At 41.2% G+C, this 27,639-nt stretch overlaps 1 protein-coding gene across 2 annotated transcripts; it reads left to right on the top strand.

The window, feature by feature from the left end:
• Positions 1 to 1,157: 1,157 nt before the first annotated feature.
• ptp4a2b (protein tyrosine phosphatase 4A2b) lies at positions 1,158 to 27,078 on the top strand. 2 transcript variants are annotated; one of them, XM_044336673.1, is made up of 7 exons: positions 1,158 to 1,306; positions 19,379 to 19,686; positions 20,026 to 20,134; positions 20,220 to 20,312; positions 20,452 to 20,582; positions 23,413 to 23,487; positions 24,181 to 27,078. In XM_044336673.1, exons 2-7 carry the CDS (start codon positions 19,682 to 19,684, stop codon positions 24,290 to 24,292), a joined length of 525 nt encoding a protein of 174 aa, XP_044192608.1. In that variant the 5' UTR covers positions 1,158 to 1,306; positions 19,379 to 19,681; the 3' UTR covers positions 24,293 to 27,078. The 2 variants fall into 2 exon arrangements, with proteins under 2 accessions (XP_044192608.1, XP_044192610.1); XM_044336675.1 differs by lacking the exon at positions 1,158 to 1,306 and adding an exon at positions 2,185 to 2,708.
• The last annotated feature ends 561 nt before the right edge of the window (positions 27,079 to 27,639 follow it).

Raw genomic sequence — 27,639 nt, 5'->3', positions numbered from 1 at the left:
ATTTATCACAGATTACATCACAAGAGTCGACTTGAAATGAAAATATATTAACAATATGAATCTTTGTGTTAGTTTTCCCTGTGCCATCCTCAAAGACTCTTAATGGCAAATCACTTCAGGGGAACTTAAGGAACAGAGGGACTTGTTTATCTAACTTTATCATGTGAGACAATGATTTTATTTTCTCTCCTCTCTTTCTACAAGGGGTGTCTCTTATTTTAGATGGGGTGCATATACATCAAAGTTTTACTATAATACTTGTATCCATCTAATATACATAAAAATAGAGACACTGACACAGGAAATGATAATGACAGACAACTTTTGGTTAGAAGAAATACTGTAGACCCACCACTGTAAGCCCTGTAGGTTATCCTATGGACAATAATATGCATAACTCATTAGGCTATTTGGTAAAACATCTACAAGAAATTTGATTGGATGAAAACATTGGACAAAATGTATTTTGCAAAACAATCTATGTGTGGTCATTTTCGGGAACTGTCGTCACCATGGTGAGCTGTCATCATGGACCCGGATTCTTCTTACGTCGTACTGACGCCAGACACTTCGCGCTGCGTTCGCGGGATCCAGGTAAAACTCGGACATCCAAACTACATACTCGCAAATTTGATTTTGACACAAGGGATGTGTGTAGACTAGAGAGCAACAACAGCTGCTGTTTCCATTTATCTGTTGTTTTTTTCTGAATTCATAAATTAAGTGAAACTGAGCCAAAAAGGCCCACGGCTGAGAGGCAAAATAGGAATTACACATTGATAAAGCAGGATATAAGCTAGGCTATGATATTTTATTTGTTTAAAATGTTGTCAGGTAGGCTATATCACTTTATTAGGGCGTGCTTATGCTTCCTCCGAATAAAAAATGACACAATTCTTCTTCAAAATAACATACTTATTGCCCATACCCTAAGTTTACCCAACTCTCAAAAAAGACAAAAATTTTGAGAATGTTATAATGGAAATAAATAGGTTTTTGCTTGTTTTCACAATAGTCTCAGAATTAGATCGCACATGTACACAAAAAATTAGCTGATTTTCCCAGTTGTATTTACCGGTGTTTAACGTGCCATGAACTTGCGCTGCCTCGTAGCTGATATTTCCGACAGTGCCTGATGGCATCCAATAACTGAGAAGGCTCCTCCCCAACAACAGTCCCCGACCTCCGACGAGAATCCAAGCTGCCACATTGAAGAGGAACAAAAAAGGCGACCTGACAGCGGTTTCTGCACTCCCTCCACTTTCTCCGGGGTTGTCACGGGATTTCAATGTTCAGCCTGCTCTTTGTAAGTAGCAAATAACCTAACTAACTAACTAAAACTGACCTCTTGTAACTTGTCTCTGTTGCGATCGTGTACAATTGCAAACACCGCAGATCCCCAAGAGCCTGGATAAAGTTAGTACATGTTGTGAGGTGATAAGCACAACACAAGTGAGCTAAAGTAAGTTGTACGTTAGCCTACGAGTGGTTGTCTTGAGTAGATGAGCCACACTAGTTAACGGCAGCCCTCAGAGCAATGCTCGGACGACTACAACGTCGACAAACGAAGATTTGTTCAAATTGTGTTAACCTATACTATTATCAACCCGTATTATTTTGCCACCCTTTTGTGGGTTAACTCTAACGTGGCAAGTGTTAACGTTATCTCTAAACTGGTTACTAAACGTTGCTGTGAGCTGAGCTAGCCTGCTAGCTAATGTAGCTACGTTAGCTGTGTTACTAGGACTGAGGCTATTTCCTAGAAGAAGGAGAAAAAAAATCGGACTAGCGTTACGGCCACTAGTATCAGCTATTATTTAGAATTTGAACATAGCACATTAGATGTTCTATAGCGCAATGTTATTGTCCAAACTGAACGTCGTTCGCAGTTTCACAAAATGAGAGCTAACGTTACCCTTAGCTTTACAATGAAGCTCTTGGTTAATCAGTAAAGGTAGCATTTCTCATGGACAACATCTAGCTTAACGTTAACCAATGCTTTGGTTGACGTTTTATCTGCGGTCTTGGCTGACGTTCACGACCATTTTGACGTTTAAAATATAACCAGTGCTTGTGTTTTACAGTATTTTGAGCTTATTTTGGCAGTGGTCTCGACAGACGTCGGTAGCTGTGAAAAGCTTGGCTAATAGAGGTAGATAGCCACTGAGCTAACTGCCTTCCGCCCTTTGTGACAAATCTTGACCCAGAGCATGGTTGACCCATTTATTTTAAGCCATATGCCTTGCTAACACTTGAATAACAAAGCCAAGTAGTTCATAACCCGATATTTCCTGTCTGTTACACGGACTTGGGTGCCCGTTTGCATTGTGAAATTGTCTATTGTTAACTAGCCGGTTTTACTCGGTAAAGTCGCCAGCCTTCCATGCAGAAATGTAGCCAACACTGGGGTTAGGTGGGCCTATAATTTAGCCTTGTCTGGTTTCCTAAAAACAGAAAGCGCCCAGCCATTTAGCCATGTGGGCTGAAGTGAAATGAGGAAATGCACTTGGGGAGGAAGTTGACTAGAGCAGCTGTGACACTAAAGGCCGCAGCACATTCCCATGCCTCTCAGTTTTCAATTTATGACCTTACAATGGTTTGAGTCTCCCCTCTGGTAATAATTTCTAGTGTGTAGCAAATACAAATGAATGGCTTTGGAAACTCCTACTAACATGGGCGGATGAGTCAATCAGTAACTGGTGTAACAGGTAAGCTAATTATACATTGCTGCTTATGAGTCACTGCAAGGTGACCTAATTTGCCTACTGAAGGGTCAGAAGATGATACTTGTTATTGCAATTAGTTATCAAAACAAACTAAAGGTTTGACAATTTATAGGAGAAGTAACAGAATACATACTTATAAGTCTTATATTTTTACGTAAATCAGGGAATTGTACCACTTCAGGTAATTCGAGTTTAGATGTGTCACTATTAACCCACTTTGGAGAATAGTGATACACGCTTCATGAAACACTTGGATTTCACAACTATTACACATGAGCACTTTGAGCCTTTTACGGTCTATTCACATTTTATTGTGGAAGTAGGTCACTCATACTGGTGATCTGCTTTATATTACAGCTAATTGACACATGATGCACAGCCCAATCTAGAAATAGCATAGCTCTGCTCAGTCCACTTAGAGCAGTGCGCAGTCCACAGCCTGCAGCTAAAGGCAGACTTTTACAGTGGGAGGCCCTCATTCATAAGATAGCACACAGCAAGTCAAACTCCTATTGCTCTACCTGTGTTTCCAGTCTTTGAGTTGTGTTTATTTATTTTGGTGCATGTTTGTGAGCTATGAAATTGCGAGGCTAAGCCTAGCCTTTGTTGTGCTGTATTGTTGTTGGACTTGGATGAAACATTCTTCATGTCTGTCTGTAATACCTCTCTCTCTATATATGCATAACTTAGAAGTATTTGTGTTTGAAGGAAGTCATAATTAAAATTGAAACCACACTTGCATTTTGAGAATGTATATTTCCTTTTTGCAAAAAGCTGGACAAGTCACCTCTTAAAGGTCTGACTGATGGCATCAGCTTGATTTGCATTGGTGGCTTCTGCACATGATTAAATGGGTGTATTTGTGTGTTAAAATGAAGGTGTTAAGTAGTGAGCCTAAATCTAGCTGGATGTCTACATGATTTTTTACACCAATTAAAGGGTGGTTCTTCTGTGTACAAGTGGCATAAAGAAAGGCAGTGTGACAAGAAGGGAAGTTCTCAGCCTTGGTTACCGTAACTGTGAAAGGTGAACCCAGTGTACAGTAACATGACGCCAGCATATCAAGGAGGGTTACCGGGGGAGAAGAACACCTATGTTGTAGCCTGCTGGCATTCGGCCCATCTAGCCACAGGGTGGCTGTGAGTGTTGAAAGGTCGGGTTGAAGAGGTCTGTTCCACAGTGACTGGCTTAACAGATTTAGCCAATTTAAAATCTAGTTTTGCCCCTGGGTGTCTGGCTGTGGTAAGAATGGAACATAAGCTCTGGTTTTACTATGTGTTAGCTTGCTAAGACCCCTGGCTCCAAAACAATTTTGTTGTGTTGAAATCAGCCCAAAGTGGAAAGCTAGGATTAGATGCCCACACTTTTTGTTCTTATTTCAAACCATTAAGTAAAAAGCCATATATAATTATGCATTAGTAGCCATGGGCACCTTGTGTATTTCTTGTGCTGTGTGTTGGTTAATGAATCATGCCCTGGTCGGCACGGTGTTCGTTTACTGTTGTTGCCACAGCACTGGAATAAAGCAAAGGCACAGGCTCTGTGGCACTGGCAGTGTCTGACAGATTGACAACTCTTCTAGATGCTGCTGCAAGGCTGCGTACTGAAACTATAGCAACAGGTAGGAATAGGATCTTCCTTTTGTTCTTAGTGTTTTCAGCTACCTTGTCTAGCTACAGCTGCCAGAGCTGCAGTAACAGTTGAAAACAGTCCTCTGCCAAAACATGCTATAGTAAAAGGTGTTGTTATTGTTATTAGAGCTGTTGTTTGTAGGCGTACAGATCTGTTCACCTTCACTGATCCAGAAAGTGTTCTAGTTTTGAAGCAACTATAGTTTAGAAAATGCTGGGTTATTGCACACGAACAAGCTGTGTTTTGCTATTACCTAGGCACTGTTTTGTTTCTCACTGTAGCCTTTCTTCATTTCCGTAAGCGGCTTATTAAACGCATGAAATGTGTGACTACTTCCACAACATGACCTCAAGCTGTTCATTGTGGCCATAATCGAAAAAAGATGGATTTACTACCAGCAGCTGATCTAAGATCACAGGGTGTATTTAACACTTCTGGTAAGCAAGTTGGATTTCACAGGTTAAAGTTCCTAGATCAGTGCATATGGGCAGCTGTCTCCTCTGAACCCTGACCCTCCTCAGTGCTGCAACCTCCTGTTGCTTTTTCAGCTTTGCTCTGTGAATGTTTAAAGAGAGCACCATTGCTCTTCTCTGATCTCTTCACAGGGGACACCTAAATTCCCTACAGTAGCACTTGTTGCTACCGCTGAGATAATTGTTGGTATGGCAACAGGCATCCCCTGATGCTGCTGTCAGAAGGCCAAGTTGGTCTCCAAATGTCAGAAGAATTGATGTCGCAGTGGGACTCTGCACCCCTCGGCAAAAAATGTGAGCAGACATTCTCTTGTCTGGGTTTTTCTGCTGCTGAGTGTCTCCTGTGCTGAAACTTATTTTCATTTTAGACTTTTATTGGAATATTTGGTTGATTTCAGTCATTTTAAATGTCTTAAATTGACTGTAGTTCATATTCCAGACATCTGAATAGTTGGATTTACCCACAGTCAGACATATCTACATAGTACGAAAACTGTCTCTATGAAACTAGTTAAGCTTTACAGGAAGTGTCTGTGAGTTATTTGCCAGAACAGCATTAACTGTAAACTGGAATGTGGAAGGAACACTTTGTATTCTGATCAGCAGCATAGCTGTGCAGATCTTTGCTTTGCCAGCTAATTTCTTGCTAAATCTATTTCAGTACAGATTGTCTGTGCTTACTTGATTTGTTGGCAAACAGGTAAAGGTGAAGCTCACTGTCATGATGTACTGCACGTGTCCGGCTAGGCTGGGAGATGTCGTCCTGGAGCCGATTTAGGATTGTGACATGAGATTATGTCATATTAAAAGAGCTCAGAGACTGATGGAGATAGTCTCTCGACCCATATTCCAGACCAAGATAGGAATTTTAGAAATGGCAGTATAATTTAAAAACATTTAACAATTAGTGATACATATAACATTAATATAAACAATTTCCTTAGAACACTGAAACATGCTGATAAAAGTGCTGCTGTGGCCAGATGAAAAGCGATACTGTACGAGTAGTATCCTCCTCCCCTCAAACCCTCTCACCTTAATGTGAGAATTAATTGCGACATCACATCCGTGGTTATTCTAAATAGAGGAGTTTCAACAGTCATTTGGTGATCCATTGAAGCTTTAGGAAAATGTTCAAACGACTTGAGCTCAAACAGGTGTTCCAGTCACTTGAGCTCTTACTAGGGATGTCCCAAGTTTCTTTTTTAATATCTAAACTAAACTGTAAACAAACAGTTTCTTTGCTAGTTAAATTTTATAGGACTGGTATAAAAATATCCTTCTCCATATCACACTGTTATATGGAGAAAGCAAACTTTTTAAAACATTTTTTTCCTCTTCTGTGCCTCTCCCTGCGATAACAGTGATCATAACATTGCTGCTGTATTTTGTATCTTGAACAAAACTATGTCAAAATATATAGCTAACATTTGATATTTTGCCCATGTTAAAGCCTACATTTGGCAGGAACACTTGTCAGTGTTGAGTCCTTACCTAAGGCTCCTTTGTCAGCAGAGAATCTGTTTTTCTTTGTGTTGGCACTCCTAACCCTCATTCAAATTATAGTCAAATGTAAGTGTTATGTCAGACTTTGTTATTCTTTCAAATGCAGTTGTTCAGGTGCTGGTGTTTAATTCTGTGTAAAAGTGTGATTAAAAGTGCAACTAGGCCACAGAGGGGACAGAATAGGCCTTTGTTTGGATATATTTTCCTCTTTTCATTCCCATTTCTAAGGTAGTGAGCCCTGGTCTCTTTCAGTCCTTTCCAGAGACGGATCAGTCCTTGTCCCCCTCGCCCTCCCCCTCAGTGCTATCAGAGGCCTTTGATCGTCACACTGGTTATCTGTGCTCACTCAGAGGCTGCAAAGCGGTGTGATAAGTGGGCTTTGCCATGTGTGACTGCGTGCGTAGGGGGTGTTTGTCTGTTCATGGAAATAAGGGTGGGGGTTTGCATATTCTCTCACCTACCCAGCCCCGTTTACACGGACACAAGAAGCCTGAACAACAAGTACTCCGCAGGAAGATTAGCTCCTGTCCTCTGGGGACAGAGAGAGGTAACCTGTTGTGCTGAATAGGTGATAGAACGAAGATATCCATTTACCAGAATGTCAACAACATTTAGCCGAAGAATAAACAACTACCTTCATATATTTTTAAATCATTATAAGTTTATGACATTTTCAGTAAAATAATTAGTGTTTTTCTCAATTTGCAGAGGAACATGGACTGCAGATAGTCTAATAACACAATAAATATAGCCTTGGCAGAGCATCGCAAGCTCTAAAAGCCAATAACAGAGCAAATATAATATATACTGTTAAATTGCACACCCACTCACAGCAACTTAACATAACGAGCTACTGTTGATGAGGAATACAGTAACTGATAAGTGGATCTAATCAGGAAGCTGTAAAACATGAGCACACCTCACAGTTGTGTTACACAGCCTCTATCATGAAGACATGGTTTTGCTGTCCCAATTCTGACAAACCACACAACAGGAATTTATCATATATGCAGATGGCATGTTTTACAACATGGAAGAAATGCAAAAAATGTTTTATCTATGCTTGACCAGATGGTTTCTAGAGAATTAACCACTGTCTTCCCTTTTCATATTTCAAATGAAAGCTAGTTGACTGGCCTTTTATGGTTCAGGCATGCCAACAGAGTCATGAGTCTTTTAGGGAAACAATCTAGCAGTTAAGCTACCTTAAGTCTTTAAAGCATATTAATATTTTAAGCTGGTCAACTTAAAAGCTCTGCATCTGTACCTCAGAGTCAGGTTATTCTCGTCAGTGCAAATATGGGGCCTCATGTTATCATACCTTTTTTTTTTTTTAAAGTCTGTATTTAAAAACCATCAGTGCGCTTAACATTTATTTTAACCAGCTGGATTTAATTTAAAAATATATGCTCTTTTGCACTTAAATGAGCTTTCTGCGTTCTTTGAGGTTTAGTTCAAGCCAAAATGCTTTTAAAATTCAAAGTAGTTAATGTGGGAAATACACTCTGGTTTTTGCTCTGCTTGAGCATTCTTATTAAGACTCACCTGCACCTTAGTACAGCATTCCTGTCATGTCAGTGGACAATCTAACGCTAAGCCATTCGTCAGTGCTGTCGGCTTTGATGTTTCACCGCTTTATTGCATGCCCTCTGTAAGGAGTTTCACTATTATTTAGAACAGATTAAAAGCATCAAGCAAGGCTAGGTGACACGTTGTGGTGAATCTGTAAACCTTTTGAAAGGTCTGCCATGGCTGGACAAATCTAACTTGTAGGCAGCCTTGAGGCTTTTTGTGAGCCTGCTGGGAGAGAGTGTTGCATTTATAGAGGGTCATTCTTTACCCCCAACCTATTTCTAGGCTTGATCAAACACAGTCCACCCACATACATGCTGCAAGAGGAGGGCTGTTTCTTTCTTTACAAGGACGTGTAAAAGGAAAGTCAGTCTATATAATGGTTTTTAACAGTATACTCTGTGCGTTGCTGTTGAGGTTGACATTTTGTCAACAATGCAAGATCTAAGTATTACTGTCATTTGATACCAAAGAATTTGGTTAACAGATTTTTAATAGTACCCCTGCATTTCCTGAGTACACTGTCAAATTCTTGTAGCTCTATTGCCACATTTGAATTGCGGACTGATAATCATGTGCTTTGTCTTCCACTGAGGAAAAGACTTGCCCTGTGGTGTGTTTTCGGGTCCGTTTCAAAGTGCTACTACCCGAAGCGGGGAGTCTGTATATCTTACAGGCCTGCAGTAATAGCCCTGTGAAAAACACAGGTTTATTATATTTCAAACCGAGACAGCCACAAGCCTGAGTCAGATTGTTACGCAGGTAAACGCAGACATGACCAGTTGTGACTCACGTCACAATTATAAGGCTCTGATTAGGTGACCAGACCGGAAAGGCAGGTAGCTTATTATTTTGCTCGTATTCACTGATAATTTTCAATTTTAAATCATACATGCACGTACATACTAAAAGTTCCTTTTCATGAAAATGCACAAAATTTCCAATTTAGAGCTGTTGTGCAACCACATTCACTGTACACCCTTTTAGACCTGGACAAAAAAAATAACTCATTTTGGCTTTGAAATGTACCTCAGTTCGACCTGGTAACAAACAAAACATCAGACTGTGTCTTTTAAGCATTTTCACCAATATTGGGTAGTATTTAGCTATTGTTTTTGAAGACACAGCCAGAGGCCAATTTCCAGATACATGTACTGGCAAATGTGTCTTAATTCTGTTTTTTGGTTGTTGTTTTTTTTCATACATTGGATTTTATTCTTTGTTTTATTATTTCATTCATCATCATCAGCTTGAAAATACCACTAACTTTCTAGATTTGGCTAAAATGGCATAGACTAGAGCTGCTGCTGTACTGCTTTTTTTTTTTCCTCACCGCACAAATTAATGAAGCCATTCAAACTGTCACAGCAACTGCAATAAAAAAAAAAATAAACCTCAGATGTTATAAAATAATTGGTGCCTAAATATCGTATTGGCCCGAATATAAGGCTGCCCTGATTTGAATATAACTTACTTCATATTATAGTTACATACTCACACACTCTCCTACCAGGCTCTTGGAAGCAGTCAAAAATGATTTTCTCTGGTAGTTAGCATTTATATGACTGCCTGTTTGTCCTTTTTAGCTCCTTATAATCTGTGACAGTGGTGTTTGGCAGCTTGATATATTCTGTTTCTGCAGTAGAGACGTCAGAATATGCTTTGGACTTATTTTCACTTGTGATGATTTTATTTCCTCTGTGGCAAAAAAAACACGTGACATGAACCTTCAGAAACTCCTGTACGTTAAACTGGACTAACGAAACACCTTTAGGGCTGACTGACTCTAACGCACTAAACAGACTTTAAGACACTCGCTAGCCTAGCAACATTAAGGCTACAAACAACCCATAATGCAACTCTCTGTGTAGGAGTCGGTTTTACATCAGTACTTACTTCAAGTACTTCAAAAGAATATCTGATGTTGTGAACACGTAATTGTCTAGACTATTCCAGTGTTGTCATTAAGAGGCCGACTTTGCAGCAGGAATATTGGTCGGCATTTAGCAGGCACATCATTCTTTATGTCAAGCCTGAGAGAATAACTAATGTCCCATCACTTGAGCCGCTCACTCGGTTGTGAAGTGGTCATCAGCTTGAGTCTGCAGTGGGCATGACGTGATTGCGTTACCACGGTAATGCAGTAACCACAGCAGTTCTACTGTACACTTACTTGTTGTGCTACATAATGGTGCTAAAGAAACTGTCAAAATTAAATAAATAATTCATAAGTTGGCTTGAACAACCTAGCTAAAACCCTCATCAGAAAAGTATAACCTACAGAACAGCATGTTTTGTTTTTTTTTTTTTTTAAGTGTAAAAAAAGTGTTTTCCCTATATTCATTCTGCAGTGGCAGTAGAATTATGAGCACAGCTGTCAGAATTTCACAATCATTAATGTCAACGGGCTATTAATAATTTTCACACATTTCCCACATGATAACGCCCTGCGTTTTCATGGAATTGTTTTTAGTCATCGACTAGTGCATGAAATCCCAGAATCCTCCCTTTCCTCATTCTTCAAAGGACATCAACATGAAAGGTACTATTATAAGAGTAGCGTAGCTCCTTTTAAGGAATAGGGCAGTGCGTGATGTGTGTGTGCATAGCGAGTGTGTGGTGGTGTAGTGGTGTGTGGTGGAGTGAGCATGAGAGAGCGAGCAGCAGAAAAGTGACGGTGAATGCGAGCGGAGCAGAGGAAAAGGTTAGCAGTTGTCAGTCTGGCAGTAAATGTACAGCACAGACTACAGTGTGTCAGTTAATAAATGCTGCAGCTTCTCAAGACAAAGAAAGGTCTCGTCTGTTGTTTCCTAAACTACTGGAAAAGTGAAGGGGGTTAGCCCCGAAGTTAGCGACAATGGGTTAGGCCAACCCCAGGATTTCACCGGGTGCGTGTGTGCAGTGTCCTGGCTCCGACGCAGTTTTGCTTTGTACTCTGCACAGCGCCCTATTCCACCGGGAGTGTGTTAGAAGCGAAGCGAAGAGCGTCTTCACTGCAGAGAAGCCATCTGCTGTTAAAAGTCAGTTGCACTCCTACTACATTAATTACAGCAGCCTAGTCAAAGCTGATAAAGTGCCTTAAGGCTACCATAATTACTGCAGTAGCAGGGCAACTAAACTGCCAAATTTTGTTAACTTGCTCAGCTTTCGTTGATTTTGTCATTTTCCTTGATTTTTGTGCTTCTACTATGGTAAAGTAGGCTACGTAGTTAAATGCTTTCTTTATTCGTCTGTTTAAATTGTGTTTATTGTTGATATATACGACCAGGAGTCTGCACGGGGTGTTTTATTTTGAAAATTGACCGGCTGCTCAATGCTGTTTCTGTGCCTGACTTCCTGCCTAGAGCGATCTGCTCTGTGCTGCTTGACGCGGCCTCCTTAAAAAAATAGACGATGCACCTATCTTTAGTGCAGCGCAGCGGAGAACCACTTCTGGGACGCTTTGACTAGAGTGGCCGCGATCAGCTCCGTTGGAGCCGGAACACGGCGCACACGCGCCCGGTGGAATTTAGGGGTAACCTGACCAGGCTCACTTAAGGTGGATTGACCTTTAAGGTGGACCAGGTATTCTCATTTTAATGTCAATCTCAGCTGAGACCAAACAATAAAAACTCCGAAGTTTTGCTCTTCCTGCCGTAATGGCAGGTGGGGTAAAGGTGCTGTGTTGAATAAAGGCGTAACAGTCCTTTCCAGATCCATGACTACGTTCTAAGAAAGCCATAGGCAGGCACATTATCTGAAATCAGTCAACAAAGCATGAGGCCACACAGAATCTACTGACTTGAAGTATCACTTTCAGCCCAATGCTCTTGTTTTCATATCCGAGGAGTGTGCAGCTCATGGGAGGCACAGCAACAGTTTAGGATCTCTGTTGGAGTTCACTTTTGCATTTAAGCCTCTATCTCTCAAATGCTGTCTTGTCCAGGCATGCCTGGGGATTTTAGTGTCTTGCTTGTTACACTAGTTAAACTGGAGAGGCGCAGAGAAAAGAGTAAAAGCTTAACTATTGTAGCTTATTGTAGTTTTGTGTGTGCGTGTTTGCTTTCTTGCTTGGCTGTCTGTTTTTCTTTGTGTGTGTTCAAGCATGACTGATGGTAAGGGTGAGTTGTGCACACCACTTCCTTTATGTGTGCAATGTTTGCTGAATGCTGTGGTGACCTGTCACCATACCCCACGTTGACAGACCCCTTTAATCTTGGACTATGTCCCAGGACTCCATAGCAGGCTTTTGTCTTTTATTAAGCATGCAGTTAATTCTCCTATCTTGTGACCCACTATGGGCTTTGAATGTTACATTAAGCACATTTTCAGACTTGGCCCAAATAAATTTGTTTGAGAGATGTTAATGAAGTTTTACTTTCATACACAAAAGTCCTGACCTGTGGATCGATTGTGCAACAGGCATCCATGGCAACAGAGTATGCCTAGTACATTACATTTGTAAACACTGAAAATGCTTTTGTAATACTGTTACTTGGGTCCTGCTAACATGCAGAAAGATGAAAAACAGTCATGCCTGGGTGATGCAGCCACACCTTCACACTAAGATAATTTCTCATTTTTCATTACAGCTCAGGCTTTCACTTGATGTGTGTTTTGTGCTGTGGTTCAATGCATGTATTCACACCATGACAGTGAACTCATTGCAGTGATCAGCCACTGAAGAGTACCGGATACTTTCAACCAATCACATTAATTAGCTTAAAGTACCAAGGTTTGAGAAAATGCCTTTGCATCCAGAACTCCTCTCCAATTAGCCCAAGTGTGAAAAATGCCCCGAAAAGTAGGCGTGTGTGTGTCTGCCAGTAGGTCTGTTCATATAAAGTTGGCCTCTGCTCAACATTTCCCTGTCACCAAGTCATTGAGATCTCCCAACCAGCCGTTGTTTTTTTTTTTTTTCTCTCTCTCCATTTGAAATGAATGAGTTGCAGTTTCTTCATCTCTTATTGGCACTGTTGGTGTGAGCACACAGTTAGGTTTAGGACAGTTCCAATTTGAGGTGAGATCCGCCCACCCAGACTATCAGCAGCATTGACGTCACTGCAAGCAGCCAGCTGGACTATTGGGCAGGTGTGATCCTCTGCTTTATCTCAGCCATAGTTACTGCCAAACTCCTAGCTTCTTTCTTTAGTCCTTTGCTTGTCTTGGTAACTTTTTGCTTTCATTCTCCCTTTTGTTTAACTTTGCTGATCCACTTGTCTTTTTGTCCAGATGATACATTTTCCTCAGATCTCACCGCCATATTTTGTTCTCCCTGTCCTCCTTGACATTTTCAAGCGTATCATTTATCTTTTATTTAGCACTCACAGAGGCCACAGGAATGAAAACATACTTCTGTGACACTTGGCCCCATTTCTTTTCACACTGATGGATTCATTGTTTGTGTGTGTGTGTGTGTGTGTGTGTGTGTGTGTTTGATTGCAACTTTCATTGTTGTCCCCGTGATTCTCCTCAGTGAGTCTCAGATCAGTGTCAGCTATATCAGACAGCTAAAAGGAGAATGCAATACTTCTCTGTCACATCGTACTCATGCAAGTGTGTATTTGTTTATGGAAGCGTACAGTTTGAGTGAGACACTAAAAAGAGAAGTGTGAGCGCTAAGTGTAGCAAGCAGGTGGTTTTGTAGGGCATGGGTGTCAGGGCCTTTATCTTTCCCGTGCCGTCCATGCTCCTCCCACTCGAAGGAGAACCGGGCTTCTTCGCTCCTGCCCTCCTTCCCTCCTCACTGTCCATCCTGCCACAGATGACAAGCGCTCCCCCTTTGCTCCTTGACTCGGCTCCCACACAGCAAATTAGCCCTCCAGCTGCTTCAAGGCAGTACAGTCTGGTCATGCCCAGTCTGAATCCAGACAAAACATCAGTGAGACTCAGGCACAACCTCAGACAACCAGACAGGGTTGCATGTAATACTAACATCTTTCACAAGGGAGGAAGAAGATGTACTCAGACATTCCACATTGTGTGTAAAAGTCTGACATTTTGCCACTATGCCCTTCCAGTTTGAATATTCCACATCCAGACATTTGGGCTCATTTGCTTGTGTGTGCGTGTATGTGTTTTTCTTTCTAATTATAGAACAACCCCCTTGCCCTTGTGGCAAATACATCACCCCTCATGACTATGTACATTGTGTACATAGTGTATGTATATGCTAGTGGTGGGAGAGTGCTAGACATAGGCCACCTGACAGCTATCAGGTGTCCACAAGACCTTCCCACAGCCTTAGGTCTACAATTATGGAGACTCATGGCAGTGAAATCCTTAACACACTGAAAAGCTTTCAATCTGCACTCCCACTGTAGCTGTTTACTCTGTCTCCATGCAACGTAGCTGTGATAAGTTTACAACCCCAACTGGCAGTGTTTCAATCTGTTGCTGATATTATAAGTTATTTTAAGGGAAAATATTAAAACATACAAGCTACAACCATATAAACATTGCTTCATTGCTTAAAAGTAAATCACAGTACAATTGGATTTTTTACCCCCCCAATTGTATTGCTTTAAAACCGGACATGTCTTTATACTTTGTAAGGCAGACTGATGAATCATCCTAAAATGATGAGTTAGCAGTTGCAGGATACCCATGCCCTGGTTCCCATTCTTTTGTGACTTTATCACCTGTTTAGGTTTGCGTGTCCTTTACTGTTCTGAGATACTGTGGCCCTTATCAGCTAGTACTGCTACTCTCTGCTCTCTCACACTTCCCATTTCACTCTCGTTCTCTTTCTGTTCTTTCTCTTTAGTCACCGCAGAGCCGTTTTCTCATATGAACTCCGGAAAGTGTCCAGAGAATCAGGTCTGGACATTGTCTGGAGTTGCCCTTTCAGACATGTGGCACACATCAGGAGATTGTCCATGTCAGACACGTTTTCACCTACTGGAAATACTCCGTTTGGTTTAGGTGAGGGGTGGCACCCGGGTAGGAGGGCGAGCATGAGGCAGGCCATGATGTAAAAAGTATGCACAGTCACGGAGTCGGTTTGTGATTTGGTCATAAACAACCAAGTCTCTTGCCGTTCCTTGAATTTGTCTGACGATTTTGGCATTGGCCCTTACCAAAACAAGTTCCCGAATCTCATCGTCTCTGCAGTTAAACCCTTCTTCTTCACGGATGATTTCATTCTTCCGGTTTTGCACCAGTTGCATGATAGAAACATCATCAACATGCCCACTTGCTCACTGTGAATTCTCCAGAAATGATAAGCTGCATTCATAAATGGGCACAATCGGACTTTATATTACAGACTATATACTAGGGAGCGGGCAGGGTAAAGTCCGTTTAATGTTCGGTCCAACTGATTCAGACATTTGCGTTCTCAGATACAGCTCCTCTGGGTAATGGCTGGATAACTTCAGGGTTTCAGTGCATGAAAGGGGCTTAGGTTTCTGGGAGAGGCCAGCTGATTTGGGAAGCTCTCCCTATCAACTCTCAGCTAGTCCCCCTCTCCACTCTTTTCCCCTCCCTCCTCTTGTAGCACAACTCCAACAGTAGAGCACGTGACGAGGAACAGGGCACTAAGGGAGCTTTCTCTGGGCCACTGCGTGGGCCTCTGCTGTTACTTAGTGACCTTTCTCCCAGTTTTATATATATGTTTGTACATAGACACACATGCACAAAAGACTTGATGTAACCAAAATAATTTTTTTTTTTTTAACTTGGATATCTATTTAGCTGAGGTGTACCCACCACAGCTGGGTAACTGATTCCACTACAAGAAAAGGTGTTTTTGTGTTTGTGTTAACTCAGTTATTACTGAAGTGAATAGTTGGTTAACTGATTGGTGATCTACAGAAAATTAATCTGCAACAATTTTGATAATTAACTAATTGTTTGTTTGTTTTTTAGCAAAAATTGACTGGTTCTGGGTTCTCAAATGTGAACATTTTCTGTTTTCTTAGTCTCATATGATGGTGAACTGGATTTGTTTGGATCTGTAATTGTTCAGACAAAGCAAGACATTTGAAGATGCCACCATCTGCTCTGAGAAGTTGTAATTGGTATTTTTCACTGTTTGCTCCGTTCAACATTTTAAAGCTCAATTAATAAATATTTATTGAGAAAGTAATCACTAGGGAAAATAGTGTTTAGTAGCAGCCCTAAACTTTATCTGTCCTTAAGGGCACCTGCCACTGTAACTGTCTTTTACTACCCTGAACTATACTAGGACATTTGGGGTGATGGTGTACAAGGATTTCAAAATTGGGCTTTTACATTTCATCCCTGTATTTAGGGCTGTATTTTGGATGGTGACATTGAACTTCATTTGGTTTATGTGTCTATTTATACAAAGATAGGAATAGTGCTGGTGATTGATTGAGCTGGTGTTGGTGATTGAATACAAAATACTTTTTTTTAAGGAGTTGGAAGACTTAAAATGTAGTTATTGTCAAAATTGTAAAATTATTTCCTGTGTCTCAGCTGAAGATTGATGACTTATCTACAATTTTAAAAGCTTTTGTACACATAGCTTCTTGTTTCCTGTGTGGTTTAACATAGTTTTGCTACCACAAACAGATCTGGTGTGTGTGTGTGTGTTTGTTGTGTTCCTTCTGCATCTGTGCAGCATGTAACTGCAGAATCAGCTTGCAAATTTGAGTGATTTGCATGTGTTCCCGACAGTGTTGTGATGATTGCAAGCTGCAGGGAAAGGCCAGATGCTGCCAGTATACCCACTTCCCTATTGACAAGCTTACAGACCTTTTAGTCATTTAGTCATCTGCAGTGAATGTCTCAATCATCACATTACCAGACATGCATGTTGGACTTGAACAGTTTTTACATTTGTGAGGCTGAAGCTTTTTTTTTTTTTTTTTTTTTAAGCATTTCTGCTTAAAAAATGACTTAACGATTAATAGTTACCAATTCATTTTTCTTTGATTGACCATTCAATTAATTGACTAATTATTCCAGCTCTGCCAGTTCTAACGTTGATATTGTGTTCTGGACTGGTCTGCCTTATTGGCTTTTTTTGGAGCCCTGCTAGTCGCTACATGGAATCTATGAAGTTACTTAATGCATCCGGGCAACCGTCCGCAGCTCAGTTGCTTTTCATCACTTAGCATAAGCTGTCATTGTGGTGTCCTTGGTGTGTCGGGTGGTTTTTTTTTTCTTCAGTGTTTCCCTCATGTATGTCTCTCATAACTGTCTGAATTTCTGCACTTTAGGCCGCGTTAACTGAAAAAAGCCCAGCGTTAAAACAGTAAAGGAGCCTTAGGTGATGGGGGCGTGTTGTTTGAGGTACCGGTGAGACAATGAAATATGATCCAGGTTTGTAATACTCACAGACAGGATTTTTCAACTCTGGAAAGTTATCTCACCGGCAACTGTTTCATCTTTCGTCGCACCGATCGGGAAGTAATCCAACAGGAATGTGCACTTGCATGTATTTGATCGGTCAACTCAGTGCCTTGCCGAATGATTTTGTTATGGCAAAAGCTGAATCAGACTCAGCTTTTGCTGAGCCGTCTGCGGTGGCACCCTCGCTGCGTAAATGTACTCTTCCCCATTCAAATGAATATGAGGGCTGGATTTTTTTTACGCAGAACTGATGTCGGTCTGGACGCCCCCTTATGTCTCCTGTCCTTTCTCCACAGCAAGGTTTCACAGGTGAAAAGCACATGGTAACTGTCCATTCTCTTGGCTTTGTCCATCCTTTACATTTCTGGAATTTAGAAGATGGTGAAAACAGTCCTTAGAAGCTTATTTACCCTTTGTCCAAGCTCCACTTGTCTGCACACAGCAATGCCACATTATATTTAGTACTGCTCAGAGGTGGTAATTAAAGGTGTCATGGAAGGATAGCGGCCATCAAAAGAAAAAATCAAGGCTGTTTTGAGTGCCCTTGTGGCTGTTGCCAAGTGTAAAAGATGGAGGGGAGAAAAGCAGGCAGAGCAAGCAAAGAGTAGAAATTAAGAGAGCAGAGTGGGTTGATACATCCCTTTGACAACGGCTCTGTGGTTGACAGTTAATTGAGAGGATAAGTGACAGCGGGGTAGTTGGTGGGAGCAAGACAAAAAGAAGAGAGAGGTTTTGTGGTTTTGGAAGAGTGGCTTTGGGTTGCAAAATGATAAGTCTTAGCTGGCTCTTTACTTTTATTTATTTACTTTTTTTTTAAGCCATACTAGAAGCGAAGCAGGTGGGGAGGAGAGACAAAATAAAAATGGCGTACACCTTCATGCGCTAAAGGTAGATATACTAGTGTCTGAATTAAATAGGAAGGAAGAAATAGAGACAAAGAGAGCACAGAGAGTCTTGTGTCAGTCTCAAGAAGGTGAAAACGGGGAGCGTGGGACTGAAATGCTCGGCCTGTTTGAAGCTTTGCCCACCCTGTAATCCTCACCTTGTGACTACTGCCTGTGACACGGTGCTAAAGTCCAAGCCCTTTCTCTCTGTTTCCCTCCTACCACCTTGTGTGTGTGTAGTGATATCCATCTCTCTTCATCCACTTTTTCCTCTACTCCCCCTCCCTCCCATGTTGCTCTGAGATGGTTCCAGCCAGTTTGTGGCGGCTGGGTTTAGACTGTCATGGACTTGGCACAGTTTGACTGACTGCTCCCGGATAGTTACAGACCAGACATTACCTGTTCTGTAAGACACTTGTGTGAAGTGTGTGTGTGTGTGCGCGCTCTAAACTGTTCATATTGTTAGTTTCCATTTTTGTGGCAGGTGGTGAAATGACAGTGATGTAACCCAAAGGTGTAGTCAGCTCGCTGCAGACTCATAACAGAGGCTGTAAGGAAGAGGCAGTTCTGGTGGTGGAGTTTCTGGACACTGGATTTAGAGTTAAATGTCCAGAAAGCGGAAGCTTCAGAGGTTCAGAGGGCTAATTAAACTTTTAAGTTTAAGATGTAACTGTCTTCTCCCAGTGTGACCACAACTTTGAGCATGCAGCAGGTTGTGTTTCAGTGAATCAAGAAGACTGGTTTAAATACAGGTTGGAAAAAGGATTGCGGAAATAAAGGTTGATGTATCAGGTGTGGATAGGGGCGGAATGATTTGAGGAAAACATTGTGTGATTTTTTTTTTTTTTTTTTTTTTTTTTTTTTCTGGCCAATATTGCAATTGAAATTATTTTATGTTAAACTTCAGGCTTGTGTTGATGATCACTTAGACCATTAATATACAAAAAGCAACGGCCAAAATTTGTTATTTGCCATCTCACGGAATCACCGTGCATGAACATTAGCTGAGTAAAGTTTACTGGAGACATTTGTCATTACAGCTGCTTAAATCAAAGGCTGCTGGCCTGAATGTTCACTTGCCACATCTTCTTAAGACTCATTGAATTATGTAATTAAAATTGCAGCTCTTACAATTTGGAAAATTGCATCATTGCAAAATTGCATCATTGCAAAATTGCGATTTTGACATAAAAACCATAAATTGTTCATCCCTATATGTTTGTGAATTCATTGAAATTATTATCACACAACCTCACTCTCTCCTTTTTTTCTCCTCTCTTGGCAGGGTTTCTGTGTTGACTTGAGCCGTACCTATATGGCGTGTGTGAGCGGAGAATTTTGCCAGGCACAGCACCTCACCTCTGTGGAGAAGTGAATCGGCCGCCCCCCGAGGGACTACGCTACCCAGAAACCCCCCTGACTGCCAGCACACTAGGAACTGCTGACTCTTCCAAAGGCCCTCCCCCCTCTCCCCCCCCGGGATATTGCGTAGTCCTTGGCCCGACTGCCCTGCCGTGTCCCAACCAATACGAAAGATCTTTGCTTTCCACTTTCTCCTCGAACAGCCAATCACAAACAGCTCTCCTGAATGGGGTAAACTGATTGGATGACTCCTGGATAGTCTCTCCATCTTTTTTTTCTTTTTTTATTCTTTTAAATTTTTTGGTTTGGTGTTATTTCATTTTTTATTTTTATTTTTTACATCCCGGAGTACTGTGGACTAGTTTATTCCTTTTTGTTCCCCTTCTCTGTGTACATCACCCCCCCATAGTTGAACACCTGTTGTCCTCCTGACCATCCTTCTACACGTGTTGTCATTTTTATTTATTCAACCCTTTCCTCAATACATAAATCCTAGCAGTCTTTGCTGACTTCTGAGCCAAAAAGTCGCTTTTGTTTTGTAAGAGTATTGTATTGTAATTGTTTTTTAAGCCGTCTCGCCAACATGAACCGCCCCGCTGCAGTCGAGATCACCTACGAGTGCATGAGGTTCCTCATCACCCACAACCCCACCAACGCCACGCTCAACAAATTCACTGAGGTATGCCCTCATCTTTGTATTTTGATATCTGTGTACATCCGCTTGTAATCTATCTGTCTAAAACCCTCTCTTTGATGCCTGCCAGGAGCTGAAAAAGTTTGAGGTGAACACGCTGGTGAGAGTTTGTGATGCCACCTACGATAAGGCTCCAGTAGAGAAGGAGGGGATACAGGTCTTGGTAAGAGTACACACACACACACACACACACACACACAGACCATTTGTGGCAGCCTTTTAGTCTACATTTATTCTTTCTTACATACACACTCACACACACATTCTTTCTCTTTCTTTGTGTGTGCATGTTCTGCCTGCAGGACTGGCCTTTCGATGATGGCGCCCCTCCTCCCACCCAGATTGTGGACGACTGGCTCAAGCTGCTCAACAACAAGTTTCGAGAGGAACCCGGCTGCTGCATTGCTGTGCACTGTGTGGCAGGGCTTGGCCGGTGAGTTTCTTGTAGTGATGATTTGTCTAGAGATGTGACAGTAACTCAGGAGGCACACTGTCTGATTTGTTGTATGTTATGGTCCAAAACTCCCTCTGCTACTTACCCAACTAACTGTCTTGAGTCCTTACTGTAACATAAACTGTGATATGGATCAGGTAGTGACATAAAATGGATGTTTCAGTACAACAAAGCCAGATATCCACATAGGATAGGAACAGGACAGGAAAGGCAAGTGTGTGGACCATTCATCCAGTGATTTTCCATTCATACATTTTCCGCCTCTTATCTGAATCCGAGTCACGACAGCAGCAGACCCAGACACCTTTCTTCCCAGCCACGTCCTTCAGCTGCTACTGGGGCATCCCAAGGCGTTCCCTGTCCAAGTAATCCCTCCAGCTGGATGTGTCTGGAATACCTCCACACAGCAGTTTCCAGGGGGTGCTTGAACCACCTTAAAGGATAGGTTCACAATTTTTCAAGTCTTTAAACAATAATCACATTGAGACATATTTTTTCTTGCTATAATCATTCCTCCTGCTCATAGTGGCCATTAAGAGATCCTTTTATAAGTGATAGGGGACAAAATCCACAGCCCTCCTTCTGTGCAAAATGTATTGCAAGTTTATTTGAAGCTAATATGATGCATCAGCCAGCCAAATTAGTCAAATCAAGTTGACATCTTTCAAAGTTACTGTCTGTTTAGTGCTAAATTACCTCTATTTGTTACAATCCTTCAGCTGCAGCTGAACAGGAAAATATTGTCTGTCTTTTTATTAAAAAGACTAACTGTGGAAAATATCCACTTTTTCTGACCACTTTATCTGACTAACTCAGACTGAAGCCTCATATTATCCTCAGAAAAACCTTTAAATACATTTTTGCTTAAAACAAGGACTGTGGATTTTGTTCCCCATCACTTAGATTGTAAGTACATTTGGAGAAGATCTTCTAATAGTCAGTATGAACAAGAGAAATGATTACAGAAAGAAAAACCTCTTTCTATGTACATATGGGCACCTATCTATTGTTTGAAATCAGACTTGAAAAACTGTGAACTTATCCTTAACTGGCTGCTTTTTTTTTAAATCATCAAACAAATCAATCATGTCAATGATACATGGTAGCCGCATTTGGTTTATATTATACTTTGAGGTCAGAAACACCACCTGGGAGGCGGCGACACAAACTGAGTATCAGACCCTCAGCAGTACCCACAAGGTCTTCCATAGTTCTGGCTGTTTTCTCTGTAATGTAGCCCATTTAACCTAATCTCTCATCCTCTGTTCCACTTCCTGTTTGTATTAACTGGTTAGTGTGATGTTGCTGTTTGGGTGTGCTCAGACCAGAGTCCATTTCATTTCTCTTGCCTCAAAGTGACTCCAGAGAGATGTGGGCCTAGAGTAATCAGGCTCCACTCACACACAGTCTTTTCCTGTCCAAAGGACAGGGTCCATGGAACACTTGTATTAATTAAACGTTATGGGTATTTACGTAAGTCTGCTCCTCTTTTAATCTCTCTATTGTCTAGCCCTACTCTCAGCCCCTCCTACTAGCTTTGCCACTTTTCACTCCTTCACTCAGTATAGGTCACACAACTCACGCTAGGTTGGCTGGGTGTTAAACGGAACATGCTGCACCGTACTGGTGTCTGTCCCACCCTGTGTCTCCCTGTAAATACACCCTGGTGATTCATTCAGTATCTTGAATGTCGTCTCCTCCTAGCGCAAGGGGCTCCATAAATAGACAATCAGCTGGTTAGGTTGCCTATCAGTAGTGATAACAGTCTGTTGTCATTGCTTCCGCAGACTTGAAAAGGAAAAGCAACTCCATTTGCATGTGATCTGTCCGTTAGTCATGAGGTTGCACAGGCGATGTGCAGATATGCTCATATTCACAGAGCAATGTGACAGTGAATTACAAATGAGTTATGCCGAATAACAGTGTGTGAAAGTGTGAAAACAAAGAAGGCAGAAGCACATGACATAGGCGAGCTAGTGTGAAACTATATTTCCTGACCACAAAGGCACAATAAGCCAATCAGTTCTCAATGGCTTCCAGCGTTTTGCATCGCTGCGGCATTCCAGAGGTTTTATAATTCCCACTATTGGTTAGACTGGCATTTTCAGAATTCATCCTCTCTTCTTCCCTGTCCAGTGTTTACTGCAGTCATCTGGGTTTTCCATAGTGCTTCGGCCTGATCTACTTTACACCAGCCAGCTTTCTCTTAAGGCTTACGCAGTGTGAAGGCTGCAGCCTTGTTGTTGTTGTTGCTGTTTGTCCTTTCTTGAACAATATTCTCACCCCTCCTGTCACACTATCGCACAGTTTTTTTTCCTTCTCGTTTTCGGTCTGTCCTTCCTCTCTCACATGCTGTCCCTCGTGAATTTTGTGTGAGAGAAAACCCATTCAATGAAATGCTTTGTCAGCACCAAGATTTGACCTGCCAAGCGGTCTAGAAAGTTTTTTTTTTTTTTTCTTTTTTTTTTTTTTTTTTTTTACATTTATTTATTTTTTCTCACTCTTATCTCTTTCTGGTGAGAAATGAGAAGGTTGTCTTACTGTAACTTATCACTGTAACTTTTGTGTGTGTGGCTGAGGGTGTGAGCTCAGTGCCCCAGCAGGGCAACGGTGAACTTGTGCACCCCTGTTGATTTCCCAGGCCTGTTTCCCAGGTTTAGACCCCCCCTTCCTCCTCCTCCTCCTCCTCCACCATATTACTATGGAACCATGTGAACCTTGGCATTTAATCTTCTGTTCTCCTTTTTCTCCTTCTTTGATTCTCTCGCTGTCTCCTTCAACTGGTCCACTGGATTTCTTTACCTCTCAGAGCTCCAGTCTTGGTGGCCTTAGCCCTTATTGAGTGCGGGATGAAGTATGAGGATGCTGTGCAGTTCATAAGGCAGTAAGTACCCTCCCTGTTTTTTTTTGACTTTACAGCTTTAATAAAGTCTTAAAGGGGCTCTGTGGAGTTTTCTTGTAAACAAACAAAAGTTCAATTGTTGCTCACCAAAACTCATTGTGTTTATCATTGAGGTCTGACAAAAGTATTGAATGTGTTTCTTCCCTCAAACATTTGCAAAACAGACTTTTAAAACCTGCTTTGTTTACATTCATGTTTATTAGTTTACAGGCCTCCTCTTCCCTCCTCCCTGTAGATCAGTGTGTAGAATATTGTGAAATCATTGGCAGACGTGTGTATCATGTTTACCTGCTTGCACGTGGGAGCATGAGGCAGACAGAACGGGAACCCACTCGTAAAAACTGCTCCATTGCGCAACTAGAGGTCAGAAACTCCACAGGGTACCCTTAAGTCAGTAAATGGTGAAGTTTGTGGGAATAAAAACAAGGTGCATTTCTTTTTTTTAAATTTTAAAAATTTTTTTTTGCATTTTCAGAGTACTAGGAAATTGTAACTGTAATTGCAGAGTCTGGTAGCACCACTAGAAAGAAAGCTTGTACCCTGCAAGATGCCCGATGTTAATTAAGACGGTAATGCTGTAGTGTGTTTAGTACAGTGTGCTCTTTGCACTCTTTTCTGGATATCATTGTTTTAAATCCCTGCCCTCCTTTTTTTCTCTCTCTCTGCATTTCATAGGAAGAGACGTGGAGCCTTCAACTCCAAACAGCTTCTTTACCTCGAGAAATACAGACCCAAAATGCGTCTGCGGTTCAAGGATACCAACGGCCACAACTGCTGCGTGCAGTAGGCTACCTGTCAGTGCATCTTTCTATGCGCATCCAGTGGGGAATCTTCCAACAAGGGGAGATAAAAAAAAAAAAAAAAATGAAGAGAGTGCTATCAGTAATTATTGTGATGATTTGTTAACACTGAGTCATGGTTAATTGATCAGAGAGCAAGCAAGTGATCGAATGAATGAATCCAGATCTGGGGATCCACCAGCCGAACCAATGAATGGAAGGTCAAAGCACACAGATAGGCCCGCTTCCCGGTTATACTGTCAACCACGGGCCAGAATTTTTCAACTTGAGTCCATCCTGTTTCTTTTCTCTTTTTTTGTTTCAGTTGTAATCATGGGATAACATTTTTCCATTTTGTGAATTTTTTTTTTTTTTTTTTACACAAACAGTGGTCATGAAAAGATGTAATGTAAAATGATATTCTGATTTTTATTTCCACAAATTATTGATATTAAGATTGGGCCAGAATAATGTATCTTTTAAAAATATTTTAAACTTTGAACACACATTGTGACTGTCCATTTTGGTATTGGGGTGTTGCGCTTTTTTTTTTTTTTTTTTTTTTTTTTTTTTTTTTTGCACAAAAACTAAAAGGTTCACCTGAACATGCAGTAATGTTTTCCTTTTACCCTTCACTTGCTTAAAGTCACTTTCAGTTTAGGGGTTCACTGAGTTTGAATATGTCTGCAATATTTATTCACAAGATGATATGTGTGGCAGTTATGAGTTTGGCAGGGGCAAGGACACTTTGTTATCCAATAGTTTTGTTGTTTTTTTTTTTTTTTTTTAACCTCCGAGAGCCATGTTTTTTTTTTTTTTGGTTTTTTTTTTTTTAATCTTGTTGGAGTGCAATAATCAGTCCACCTCAGAAAAGCCCACCAAACCCTGCTGACATCCTATACACAGACAGACACACAAATGCACAGACACAGACACACACACACACACACACAGACACACGCACACGCACACACTTAAGATACACATCCGGGCAGTTAAACAGGAAAAACTTGGCAACCTCTATGATAGGTACTTCTGCTTTCATTCATTCTCCTTAACGGGGCAACAATAGGACTTCCCTAATTATGCATATTTAAACTCATATACAGTGGATATAAGAAGTCTACACACTCGTATGAAATTGCAGGTTTTTGAAATGTAAAGACAGAAATAACAACAATGTAAATGTTAGACTTGTTCCATCTTTAATGTGATTTCCCAACAAACGAAAATCCTTAGAAAAAACAAATAGTTAATTATTAGGAACATTTTAAATCAATTTAAAAAAAACTACAACACCCTGATTGCATGAGTCTGCACACCTTCTCATAATGGGGGCTCCAGCTGTGTTCAGAGTTAGCCAATCACATTCAAAATCATGCCTGTAGGTAAATTGCATACACCTGCCATCAATGAAAGTGATTCTGATTAAGACCAGATTCAAGTCAACTGTTGCTGTAAGATTTGCTTGTGTGTTTGGGGTTGCATCCTACGGGGAGAGCCATGGTCCGCAAAGAGTTACCAAAGAAACTGCGAGATCTAATTGTAGAAAAGTACAAATTAGGAGAGGAATATAAAAGAATATCGAAGGCATTGGATGTACCTGTCAAAACCATTATCAATACGGGAGAAAAAGTCGCACCACAGAGACATAGCAAAGATCATGACGACCCTCCAAAGTTGATGAGAGGGCGAGGAGAAAACTTATCAAGGAGGCTACCAACAGGCCAAAGGCAACATTGAAGGAACTACAGGAATTTCTGGCAGGTGCTGATCGCTCCTTTCATATAACCACCATCTCCCGTATTCTGCACAAGTCTGAGATATGGGGTAGGGTGGCAAAACGGAAATATTTTCTTACAAAAAGGAATATCTAAGCCCATCTGAATTATGCTGAAAGATGCATTCAGTCACCCCAAACCATGTGGGAAAATGTGTTATGGTCTGATGAGAACTTTTCGGCCTTAATTCTAAAAGATTTGTTTGGCGCAAAGCCAGTACTGCTCATCATCCAAGGAACACCATACCAACTGAATGCTTTGGGGCTGCTTCTCTTCAGCTGGGTTAGGAGCTTTGGTCAAGATAGACAGGATAATGAATAGCTCCAAATATCAAGATATTTTGGCACAAAACCTGCTGGCCTCTGTCAGAAAGCTGAAGATGAAGAGGAATTTCACATTCCAACATGACAATGACCCAAAGCACATATCCAAGTTGACCAAGGCATGGCTTCAGAAAAGGAAAATCAAAGTCCTGGAATGACCCAGTCAGAGCCCAGACCTCAGTCCCATTGTAAACATGTGGAATGACCTAAAGAGAGCTGTACACAGGAGATCCCCTCTCAATTGAAGAAACTTGTACTTTTTTGCAAAGAGTGGGATAAAATTCTTGAGTCTAGATGTGTTAAGTTAATAGAAACTTACTCCGAAAGACTTGACACTGTAATAAATGCAAAAGATGCTTCCACAAGTATAAATTGGGCAGGCTGTGCAGATTTATGTAATCAGAGTGTTTGGTTTTTTCCTCTGGATTCTTGTTTGTTGGAAGATCACATTAAAGATGGAACAAGTCTGACATTTACATTGTTGTAACTTCTGTCTTCACGCTTAAAAACCTGCAATTTCATAAGGGTGTGTAGACTTTTTATATTCACTGTACACAGAGCCTAAGATCCAATCTGAAAGGCAAGGTGGAGAAGAATGAAAATGGTCAGTTTTTTATTGTCGTACCCATTTTGAAAACATCCCCAATTCGTATTGGTTCTTTAAAGATAAATAAATTGAAATAAAAAGCATCTGTGTGTCTTTTCTCTGCCTCACTTGCACACATTTCAATGGGTGGGGTTTATGTTGGTTGACAAATAGGTGTGGGTGTATAGTAGTTTGTTCCTTAATGTATGTCAGGTATGCAGGTAGTTGTGACATTTAAGACAAATGAACATTACTAGTTAATACTGCAGGTTATATGGCTGTGAACCTTTGCCTCTTAATGTGTGACTTTTATCCTGTTTTGATTCTGAGCAACAATTCTGTCACCTTCCGCTTGGTGATAAAGGTGCTTAAGTGTTTCCCAGACACTGTGCTCATCCGGCACGTCAGTTAAAGTCTGCCCTAAATGTCCTCTCCCCAGTAGAGTGTGACTCAGCACCACGTGGAAGGCACAGGACACCGTGGTACTGACAAATTACTCACAGCCACAACTAACAACTCCAGCCAATACTTGAACCAATTGAAAGGGCCCCCCCTGCTGTTCAAAGCCTGTCATCACAAAAGCAAACAAGGAATTGTCACTATTTGTATGAAACTGCCATTAAGGTATACTTTGGTGTCTGCAGTCAAAGGTATGGTATTTTTCA

Source organism: Thunnus albacares, chromosome 19 (genome assembly GCF_914725855.1).
Source record: "Thunnus albacares chromosome 19, fThuAlb1.1, whole genome shotgun sequence".
Classification (NCBI taxonomy): Eukaryota; Metazoa; Chordata; class Actinopteri; order Scombriformes; family Scombridae; genus Thunnus; species Thunnus albacares.
Note: the sequence above shows the minus strand (reverse complement) of the source record. Positions and strands in the feature narration are given on the sequence as shown.

Excerpts from the sequence above, each read along its gene's own strand:
- ptp4a2b (XM_044336673.1), top strand. Across the intron at positions 20,135-20,219 it reads CGCTCAACAAATTCACTGAG|GAGCTGAAAAAGTTTGAGGT; the intron begins GTATGCCCTCAT and ends GATGCCTGCCAG. Across the intron at positions 20,313-20,451 it reads AGGAGGGGATACAGGTCTTG|GACTGGCCTTTCGATGATGG; the intron begins GTAAGAGTACAC and ends TTCTGCCTGCAG.